We start from the raw sequence: 11,285 nt of genomic DNA, 5'->3' as shown, positions 1-11,285 counted from the left end.
CTTCAGGAAGCCAAGGAGAGAGGCTGGACCATCAAGGGTTATACCACAGGGTAGAAAATGCTTCATCAGCAAGCAGACAGAGGATGCTGCAGAACTTCATGGGAGGGAAGACAAGAGGCTAAAAAAGGAAAAAAAAAAAAAAAGAAGAAGCTAAAGAGAGTCACAAAAGAGACTATTCAGAAAAAGCAGAAACAATTTTAATAAAGAAAATGTCTGCCCTTCTAAAATCAAACACATTTAATACTATGTCTGTATAATACATCAAAGATATGTCTTGTTCTTTAAAATATCTTCCCTCCCAATGATTCTGAGGCTCAATCATGATTACAGGTACATGAAATGAAGTATATTAACACGACACAACCCCTCAGTACATAGTGCATGATAGGTAAGATTCCACAGGCACACAGTTCACACAAGTTAAGATGAGCTACGTGAGGTGTCTTCAGTTTTCCTGTATTTACCCCTGCTATCCAGGGTGGACATTCTTTCAACACTGTACCTTGGTGTCCTTTGAAAGATGGACATTGAAAGTTAAAAATGAGTTAGTATATAGGCACTGATGTATAGAAAATACACTTTGTGGTTATATATATTGTAAGCTGGAAATAAATGCCTCTGAATTACGTGTGTATTTATGCTAGGAAGCTTGACAAACACTGTCTGTGAAGAATGGAAAGCCTCTTGACCATCAATTCAAATAAATATAATCCAACCATATGCAGCAATACTAATTTACTTGTTAAACGAACTGCTCTGAAATCATTTGGTTGTCAGGTACCAAAATAGTTTTAAAGTTAGGGAACTGCTGTCCCACTTAATCTTTGTGGGTGGCCCAATTCCCCAAGATATTCACAGCTGAGAAGTATTTTTAAATGTATTTTTTATCTTACGTGATAATCAATTAGGAGCAAATGAAATCCTGTCTTAAACTTTCAAAAAAATGCAAATCACTTTTGAATGACTTCAGACTAGGCATAGAGGACACAGACTCTCTTTTAGCTCACACCCTGAATGCTGCTTTTGCATGCCATCACCTCTGTAACAGGCTGAAGCTTGACGCCTAGCCTTACACAGGACTGCCCAATCTACTGACGATCTCATCGAACAAGGATGGCCCAATCAAGCGAGAGCATCAGGTGTAGTGCTTCTGAAGTCAGTGAACAGTAATACTTTAAAGAAATTTCCTTCTAATAAATACAATATAAAAGCCTTTCTATTCTATGCATAAGTTTACAAAAAAGCACTTCAAAGATGTCTGGTCAAAACCATCACCAGAAGATTCCAAAGCCCACACGTTTTGTTGCAAATATAATTATGACAGCTACTACAAAAGCAGTAAAAAGCAAGACAAGAAAATCTTGATCTTTCTTCAATGATTTCAACCCTATTCCTTGGGAGAACAGGGAATTAAAGTCTTTGCAGGTTGTGCTTGGTTTTAAGCAGATGTCACCTGGGACCAAATGCTACGGCAGGTTCAGATTGTTTCATTATCATCACTGTGGATCTTTTTAAGCATGACTGGGCTTGGTTGCTTCAGAGACGTCTTAGAAACATCCGTGTGAATGGTGGACATGGCGATGGTCTCGTAGTCGTCATCCTGAGACCGGAAATCACAAAAGTTAAAGAAGAACTGCAGGTCTCTCTGGAAGTTTTTGTTCAGGAAGCCATAAAATATGGGGTTGACACAGGTGGAGATCATGGCTGTGAGGTGGCAGAGCAGGAATAACAGATTATGGTTGCACGTAGCAATGATCTGATGATTCCAGTCGAACACAGTGTTGAAGATGGTGAGCGGCAGCCAGCAGACCGCAAACGCCACCACGATGGACAGCAGCATGACGTTGATTCTTTTGGTTTCGCTGGACCTGTACTTACTGTCTCTCATCTTGTCCATCATGTTGTTTCTTCTTTTTAAGCGTATATATATCTACAGGAGGGAAAAAATAAAGAGTTCAAATAGAATCACTCATTGAATGAGGACTCTTGGAGAAAGAAGGTAAAAATGGAAATGGTGGCGGGGGGGGTGGGAGTTTTCTTACCTTGAAGTAGCAAATAAATATAAAACAGAGTGGGCCAAAATACTGCAGCACCAAGAGAAGAGTGGTGTAAGACAACCGGTGAGAGTCTGATGGAAATTTATCAAAGCAGACGTACTTGTCCTTGAACGCATCAAGGGTCACATTCTGGAACGGTTCATCCGTCAATACTTGGTAGATCAGGAAGGGCAGAGAAGAAGCCACAGCAAGGACCCAGATGACAGCAATGCCTACGTAAGCATGTCTATTACTTGGTCTCCAGCCCCGTGGATTGATGATCAGCTGATGCCGTTCCACGGCAATGAGGACCAGAGAGAAGATAGACACAGTGATGGAAACACACTGTACGAAAGGGTTCAACTTGCACATTGCCTCACCAAAAACCCAGTGGTCCATCAACGTGTAGACAAATGTGAAGGGGAGACACATGATAGCAACAAGCAAGTCTGAGAAGGAAAGGTTCACAATCAGGATGTTGGTGACATTTCTCAACTCCTTTTGTTTCAAGATGATGATGATCAAGGCCAGGTTTCCAGAGACCCCAAGAATGATCACAGCTCCATAGGCAAGAGCTAACGTGAATATCATGGCCAAGGGCAGATGACAATCGTCATTTTCAAAAGCCAAAAACTGGGAATTCTTCTCTGAAAAATTATAATAGATTGAATGATTTTCTACCTGGGAAAATATCGTTGAATTCATTTTGACTGGTTTGGCTATTACAGATGACTTTAGACAAATGGACAATATGTTTCCTCAAAGCAGGTCAAAGACTCAACTTATTTTTATTCTCCATATTGGAATCCATTTCTCAAAATTATTCTGAATTCTTCATTCCCTTGAACTGAACAACCTGTAAAGAGAAAATGACCAATTGCATTACTAATTCTATTGACGGCAGTCAAAACGAATTCTGATTCATAGTACTGTTTAAAGGGAAGACACTGAAATAAACAAAATGTATTCTATATATACATCTTCTTTTAAATAGTAGAAACAGTGCAAACAATTTGAAAAAACAACTTTAGTAATATTTTTAACTTGATGTTGCTTTCACATTGAGTTTCAGCAAAATGCAGTGGTCTGTACATTAGTAAGGTGTGTATAAATCTCATGCCCAAAGTCTTACATAAACGACCATCGGCACATTCCTAAACACTGTAGGAATACGAAGGTATAAAAAAAAAAGGACAGATTAAAACATATGAAAAAGATATGACACCAACAAAGGAAAACAAAAAAAAAATTTACCTAATTCTTCCTCTTACGATAAAAAAGAAAGAATTTATCACGTTGTAGTAACAGCCCCACCAACACTGAACTGCTCTTTAAGGAGATGATCGATACAGTGAAACATCAAGAAACTTTGTCCTGTGAAGGACTGCTGATGGAAAAGAAGACGTTTAATCCAGAAAAGACTCACTAGGAAGGGTACAAACATCTTCTCACATTGGAATGGGTAGCATGTGGTCCCTGGCTTGTGGCTCAGAATCTTATGTCCTCTCAAGTTAGAAGTAGGACCAAGGGAAGTGGATTACGTTAAAAATATTTCACGTCATTATGAAGAACAAAAGTTTAATCAAATGGAATGAACTGCCTGTAAACCAGAAAGTTCTCCACAAGCAACAGTTTGTAAGTACTACTCGAAAGGCTTGGGGAAGTTCTCACATTGTGTGGGAGATTCAACTGGGTAACTCTGAAGCTCTTTCTGACTTTAAGATTCTATAATATTACTAACATGTCAGAAGCTTTCAAAGGATTTCTAAGGTTTTCTTCATGGAAATATCCTCCCTCCCCACTAGACTGCATACAGATACAATGCAGGGATCTAAATTTTAGTCATACTTTTGATCTTTCACAGCATTTTGTGATAGGAATACTCTTTTCTTACCAACAAAACAAATCACAGACAACAGTCCTGTAGAGCTTAAAAGCTCCTTTAAAAAAAAAATCTCTGATTTCCTTTACGTTATTAAGTAAATATATGAGATGGGGTTTCTTATGTTAATTAACAGGCCATTGTGCTTGCGTTAAGAAACAGAATCGCACTTCTTTCTTCTGTGAGAACAATAAAGAAAATCATGCAGAATTACTTCCATTGAAAAGGAGACAAGAACTTTAATGAACAAAATATGCTTTTGCCTTTTAAGTGATGCCACTATTGAACCTTTCCTTTTTGCTTTTGCTTTCTAGAATATGGGTACTTTTGCTCTCTAGAATATGGGGTGTTTTTATTATAAAACTACAACTTATAAAACTGAAGAATAAAAAGAAAGGTTGCTACCACTTAGTGAGAATGAAAGCATCTGGACTAGGAAAGGTATCAAGTGTGAACGTTATAGAAACGTTCTCCCCTCTTCTTGTCAACAGCCTGGAAAGACTCCTGAACCTCCCTGGTAACACACTTTTCTCTCAAGAATACCAAAGAGAGAGAATATCTGTGTCTCTCAGTGTCTGAGAACAAACCTGGAGCAAGCAAGCGCTAATCTAAAAATTCTTTGGAAATTTCGCACTAAAGAATTCAAGAAAATTTCGCATCATACGTCCTAGTCAGGTTGCTGGCAAGATAGTTAACGTCACTGCACAGGTATCTGAGTTTTTCTTCATTAGTAGAACTAGCATGACAGGAAAATGCATCCTCTAACGCCCTACCCACTGCTCCCCCTCTGCACACAGTGCCAGGTGAGACACACAAGGTAGGGACCACTGAGCCTCCTGGACCTGACACTTGAGGACCGCTACTCTGCCTTACACTCCCGGTCTAACAACCCCATGGGGCATGTTCTGTACCAGGTGGGCAGGTCCCTTCACAGTCACCAAGTGCCCTGGCCCGTTTTAGCTTCTGCATCTTCGCCTCTGCAACACCTCATCACGCATCCAAATTCTACCCATCTTTCAAAGCACCATTTAGTCCCTTAGATCCTTAATTGGCTCTTCACAACTGTAATATTGCCTCTTGAAGGTAGGTACTACGTATATTTCATACTACTTTGTGAATATTAGATTTAGAATAAAAGTGTGTTGATGACACAGTAGGTGCACAGATGGAATAATAGGTTCTTGTGTGATTGCTATTAACATCAATAGCTGAATTCTATTGTCAACTGAAAAAAATCCACAATCTAAAAGCTGAGAGTTATGTTTTATTCGGCGGACTTGCTGAGGACTCAAGCCCGGGAGGCAGCCTCTCAGATGCTCTGAGGGACGGCTCAGAAGAGGTCAGGGCGCAGCCAGGATATACAGGAGTTTTTGCAAGAAAAGGCAGGTAGCTGGAACTTCAAAAGATTGCTGTTAATTAAAGCAAACCAGACATCTCAAGTGAATGAATTTAGCACTTTTCTATGTATGGGAAGATACAAGAGTCTGGGCTCCACTGAAATATTATCTGGAGCCAGTATCCTGTTCTCTCCTATCCAGAATCCCCTCAGGTACACCGTCCAGGGTGACTGCAGGGGCTGATGGCTTGATGCCCACAACATCCTTTGTTTACTGATACGGCAGGCGGCAGGGGACATTCTTGTCCACACTATCATAGTCCTTTGACATGCCAAATGGATGTTAATTATAAGAGCCATTTTACTAGGTCAGGTACATGGTGTGTGGGGAGGGGAATGTTCCACTTTGTGCAAAAAAAAAAAAAAAAAAAGGAATTGTTTCTGAAAGAGAATTCATTCATCCAATAAATATTTATTGAACACTATTTTGTGTCACGCAGGGTTTTAGTGGAGACAACAGTGAGGTTCCCACTGAGTTTCTAGTCTTGTGTGCAGAAGCAGACAAGAAAAAAGAAATCAGTAAAAGAGACAGGACACAAGACGGTAGTAAGTACCATGGAGAAAAATAAAGCAAGGAAGGGGACCTGGGACTGTTGGGGGCGGGGGCGGGAAGGCCTCTGACTGCCGGAGAAGATGGCGCATGAGTTAAGACCCGACAGTGAGGGAGGAAGCCAGGCAGATGCCGCAGGGATGCATCCCCTGTGGAAATAGCAAACATGAAATCTTTACGACTGGAGTGTGCTTCGTGTGCTGAACAGATGAGAAGCGAAATAAATGAGGGAGAGACTATAGGGAAGTAGCAGGGAGGGTAAGCAGGGGAGAAACAGACGCTGCAGGGCCTTACTCCGTGGGACAGTCTTCGACTTTTTCTCTGAGAAAGACGAGGACTCCCTGGAGAGTCTTTGGTAAAGGCATGAATTTCTATGACTTGTTTTAAAATTATTGCTCTAGCTGTTGTTTGCAAGGACTTAAGACAGGAGAGAGAAGTAGGGAGATTCATTTAGAGGCTAGTGGAATAATCCAGGTGAGAGATAATGGAGGCACGGACCAAGGCGTTTGCAGTGAAAAGGAAGAAAGAAAGTTTACATCTACCAACTGACTTTGACAAAATTCACTGCATATGGGACTTAACGCAAACACTTATTAAATTATTACAATGTATGGGCTACAAAGTTTTCTTGCAGATGAATTTAGGTTAAATATACTGAAACTCTACTCTGATCCCTTTGAAATTATATTTGCTAGACATATCCTGTGAGAAATAGCAGTTTTCTTACTAAGTAGAAGTTAACTTAGCTATACAGAAAATGCAAACTTCACATTTTCTTAATGTATTTGAAATCAGACTCCTTTGCTAAGTGCATGTCATTCCAGTTGGGTAAAACAGTTCTGCATTGGATAAAATGTGTATTTCCAGCCTACCTTAGTATAATCTCAAGGATGAATAATTGTCGGAAAATAATATTGAGAAAGAATTTACATACATCATCTTTGACAAGGAAAATGATTTGATATTTACTATTCCAATATATATTTCTAAAGTAAGGTATGCAACTACAGGCACTGCAAAAATGAAAGGTTGCTGCATCTCACTATAGCTGCCATGTGCTTTTAGAGACAAAACAGAGACACTACATACATCCAGTTGGCAAATTAGCCCCCTTCCAAAGGGAAATTTGCTTCTCCGTTCCAATTTGAACGCTGGCCTTTACTGCCTGCTGTTCTTAGAGCTGTTACTGCCTGAGAATACAGCTCTCTGGTCATAACGTGCTGCAGATAAATTTTGTCATATACTCAGAACCGGCTACTTAACTCCCTTGTTTTTGGAAAAGAAATCAGCCTTGCTACCTGCATCCTCCCAAAGTTACTGCTAGTTTATTCACATGAGTTACATAATTCTCTGTTCCTTTCCCTTCCAGGAGGTCTTGCTCAACTGACAGCTGCCTTAAAACAATAAGGAAAGACTAATAAAGCAGTAGTCACCCACCGAAAAGCGCTCAGTCTTTGGTCATGGGTGAGGAACCCGGCCGACAGCTTTCTGCTCTCACCGGGGAAGCAGCCTGCAGTCCAGGGACTGACAGCCGCTGTTGCTGGGACTCCCCTTCAGGCAGAGCCAGGCAAGCTCCGTGCTCCCCGGCCCCCGCCTGTGTGCCACCCGACAAGTTGTGCTCTCCCATAGGGTCCTGGTGGGCACGGCAAATCTGAGAACTCTTTAAAAAAAAAAAAAAAGGAATGTCAAGACACACTTGCTCACTCTCCCCTCCCCTCCCCTAGGTTTTTCCTGAGTTACCAAACTCAGGAAATGGGATGTGTTAAATCAAAATTCCTGTCGGCACGCTTATGCGCCCACCCTTTTCATATCGTGTAACTAGATGAATTGCCCCAAACTGTCCTCATTCCTAACACTCCCTCCCTCCCCGCCCCCCCCCATACACACACATTTGCCACCCATTTGTCAGATGTCTCTACCCATGATGATGAGACTGGCAAAGCAGAAAACATCTACAACAACCAGAACCAAACGAGCATAGCCCAACTTAGTTGACTCTGGCCCAGCATCAGTCCTTAGAACATTCGCCTCTCTCCAATCTACCTGGAGACCACCGGGCCACTCTTAGGCCACTTCCCTCTCCAGTCCATCCACAATCTCCTACCCAGCCGCGCTCCACCACCACCGGTGTAAAGGAGCTGAAGAGGTGGACGATGGAAACTCGGAAGTAGGGGACAGTACGATGTCTCCTGGGGACGCAGAGCCAGGCTGGAGAGGCCAGCACCGGGGGGCAGGGCTCGAGGCAGCCCGCGCGCGGGGCGCCCACGGGGGCCCCGGGCCGCTCCCCGCGCACAAGTGCGGAGCGCAGGGCGAAGGCCGACCCGTGAGCCTTCCTCCCCCTGCCGTCCCAGCCGCGCGTTCCTCCGCAAAAGCTCAGCGCGGCCGCGCCGCAGAGGCTCGGGAAAGATGCCAAAGGTAGCGAAGGAGGGAGGACGACGTCTCACCAGAGCCAGAGGAGGGGGACTCGGACCCCGTAGGGAACCCCCGTAGAGAGGCGTCGGCCCCGCACCGCAGGCGGTCCTGGGTGGCCGGTGGTTTGGAGCACCTCGCGACCCGCCCGCGCGGGGACCGAACCGAAGGCTGCCTGCGCCCCCGCCACTCCCCAGAGCTCGTTTCGGGACTCGCGTGCCCTTTCTTCCTCTCTCATCCTTCACCCCATCGGTGACAGATTCCTCTAAAGTCAGTCCTTTCAAAGGTGTACTCTTGGAACTTACCCTCTCTGCCGGATCCGTCTTTTAGCCCGATGATTAAAGCGGGAAGGGCGGTCGTGGAAGGGAGCGGAGCGGGAAGGAAAGCTCGCGGGTGTTTCTCCGGCTCAAATCCTAAAGGTTGGTGGGGAGGGGAAGAGCCGCCCTTGAAGCGGAGCTCCACCTCGTCTCGGCCACGTGACAACCCCCGGGCGGCGCCGCAGACCCCCGCACTCCTTCCCGGGAATTCGGTGGGCAGCGCGGGAGCCGCGCGCGCTGTCGGACCGCGCGCCCGGGGCGGTGGTGCGCGCTCTGCGCTCGGCGGGGCCAGGAGGGAGGCGCTGCGCCGGGCTGAGGTCGCGCCCGCGCGCCGTCGCTGGCTGTCGGTGCCACCTCGCGGCGGAGGCTGAGCCGGCGGTGCGGGCAGCGGCGCGAAACCCAGCTCCGGGGAAGGGGACGCGAAGCCCACCGCGACTGCGCCGCTCGTGCGTGCCTAGCCTCTCCTGTGACGTCCGGAGGTTTCTCACGCCGGAGCCAGAAGTTTTTCCTTTTTAGCAGTGAACAAAGAGAAGACCTTAAAGAAGCAAAAGTAGCGAATCTCCGATAAGATGGAAGGGGCTTTTTTTTTTTTAAGTCCTTCTTTCTCTCCGCTAGAAAAATGCGTTGAGGCAGATTTGTTCCCGGCACCGAGCTGCTCCTTTCAGGAAAGCACGAGGAGAGGAACATTTTCTTGCGGGTCAGGAAGAGTCAGTGCCATTTCCTCGGTACTTAATCTGCTACCGTACGGAGCAATATGAAGGAATAAAAGAACAGAATGTACACAGAGCACGTTGACGGTGCAAAGCCATCCTGGTGCCTGATGGTTCAAGCTAATTGCTGATACACTGCCCTCAGGTGTTTTACATACTTCTACTCTACTTCGAAAAGCCAAAGTTGTGTAACACACACACACACACACACACACACACACACACACACACAGAGTGATTACTGATGTAGATGAATACAGCTTCTTCCAAATCAAACTTTCAAGTAATAAAGAGTCTTCCTAATAAAGATACAGGACACTGCCTACGAGATGCATACAAGTTTCATTACATAACAACCATGATGGCAATCTGTCTTCAAACTAAAAGCAGAACAAAATTCTGAGACAAATGGAATTACTTGAACTTCGTTGAAAAATGTTTTATTTTTCTAGTTATTAGACTGAATAAATACTATTTAAAGCTCAGTAGAAACTCTAACTCATTCATTTATATAAATTATGAGGTACACAATCTCTGTTGTCCCCCCCCCGCCGGGAAAGGTTTCTAAAATATTTGTAATTAGGTATATTTTTATAAAGTTGGAAAGGGATTATGACCAAGAATCGGTATATCACAGTCAGGTAATAAATGCACTCTAACAATATATATGAGCGTATATTTTTTAAAAGCCCACTAGTGATTAAGGAATAGTAAAATGGCACATATATTTTCTTTCTTTTTCTTTTTTTAACCAAGGATGGAAATATAAAACATAATTTAGGAATTTCAGTTATTTAAAGAGCAATAACTCATTTAGGTTTCTATTCACTCTCTGTTTATCCCTTAAGTCACATTCTGTTCATAGAAGCAAATTTACCCCAAAGTCTTCATCATCTAATTGGCTCTTTTCAGTCTGCTGCAAGAATTACAAATGAAATAATTTAATTCTCTGAAAAGAATACATTTTTAGGTAAACATTTTTGCTATATCAGCAAATATTTTGGACTTAAGAATATAATTTGGACTCATTAAAAGACACTTTCCTTTCTGTGTTTTCCAAAAATACTAATAAAAGCATGTCTGCAAGAATACCTGAATTACTGTGGCCATTGTATTTTGTCATCTTATTAATTTTTATAAAGTACCCCCCAAGTCCAATTTACAAAGCTGTATTTTTTTTTTTTAATTAATTTATTTTTGGCTGCGTTGGGTCTTCCTTGCTGTGCGTGGCCTTTCTCTAGTTGCGGCGAGCGGGGGCTACTTTTCCTTGTGGTGCGCGGGCTTCTCATTGTGGTGGCTTCTCTTGTTGAGGAGCACGGGCTCTAGGCGCACGGGCTTCAGTAGCTGTGGCACACGGGCTCAGTAGTTGTAGCTTGCAGACTCTAGAGCGCAGGCTCAGTAGTTGTGGTGCACGAGCTTAGTTGCTCCGCGGCATGTGGGATCTTCCCGGACCAGGGATCGAACCCCTGTCCCCTGCATTGGCAGATGGATTCTTAACCAGTGTACCACCAGGGAAGTCCCTAAAGCTGTATTCCTGAGACATTAATAACAAATACCAATCTTTGAAAGATCATTGCTCTCAAAGACTTTTTTTCTGTGTCAAATTTTGTGATATAAAGGGAAGTTTTGAAATGCTGAACAAAAACAGCGAATTTATACAATTCTCTAGGACTATCATTTACTAAAGACTCTTTCCAATGTGTAAACTAGAAAACTTAAGCATAGTATAATAACCAAATACAACATAAGATCCTTGTATAATGTAATCTAATGGAAGATTTGAAATAAACAAAGTAACATGAGTTGCTCAGAAAATATGTGTTAAAGAATAATCTGAATTCCTCAGAAGATGTGTTTAAAAGAATATGTGTGTTAAAGATCTTTTTTTTTTCTACTCTTAAGTGAACAGTCAGTTGCATACTTTCCTATTTGGGATTCAAGCTAGATAAAACCTCACCTTTGTTAGAGAGAGAATTTTTTTGCAT

General features: G+C 43.2%; 1 protein-coding gene across 2 annotated transcripts; it reads right to left on the bottom strand.

The window, feature by feature from the left end:
- Positions 1-219: 219 nt before the first annotated feature.
- On the bottom strand, positions 220-8,852 carry NPY1R (neuropeptide Y receptor Y1). 2 transcript variants are annotated; one of them, XM_004329095.4, is made up of 4 exons: positions 8,579-8,852; positions 7,302-7,524; positions 2,043-2,892; positions 220-1,930 (listed from the first exon to the last, which is right to left on the bottom strand). In XM_004329095.4, the coding sequence occupies exons 3-4, from the start codon at positions 2,739-2,741 to the stop codon at positions 1,478-1,480; spliced, it is 1,152 nt and encodes a 383-aa protein (XP_004329143.1). In that variant the 5' UTR covers positions 2,742-2,892; positions 7,302-7,524; positions 8,579-8,852; the 3' UTR covers positions 220-1,477. The 2 variants fall into 2 exon arrangements, with proteins under 2 accessions (XP_004329143.1, XP_073661703.1); XM_073805602.1 differs by lacking the exon at positions 7,302-7,524.
- Positions 8,853-11,285: the final 2,433 nt, after the last annotated feature.

Source organism: Tursiops truncatus, chromosome 5 (genome assembly GCF_011762595.2).
Source record: "Tursiops truncatus isolate mTurTru1 chromosome 5, mTurTru1.mat.Y, whole genome shotgun sequence".
Taxonomy (NCBI): Eukaryota; Metazoa; Chordata; class Mammalia; order Artiodactyla; family Delphinidae; genus Tursiops; species Tursiops truncatus.
Note: the sequence above shows the minus strand (reverse complement) of the source record. Positions and strands in the feature narration are given on the sequence as shown.

Coding starts and splice junctions, on each gene's coding strand:
- NPY1R (XM_004329095.4), bottom strand. CDS start 2,741: ATGAATTCAACGATATTTTCCCAGGTAGAAAATCATTCAATCTATTAT. Junction 1,931..2,042: donor TATTTATTTGCTACTTCAAG/GTAAGAAAACTC, acceptor TCCCTCCTGTAG/ATATATATACGCTTAAAAAG.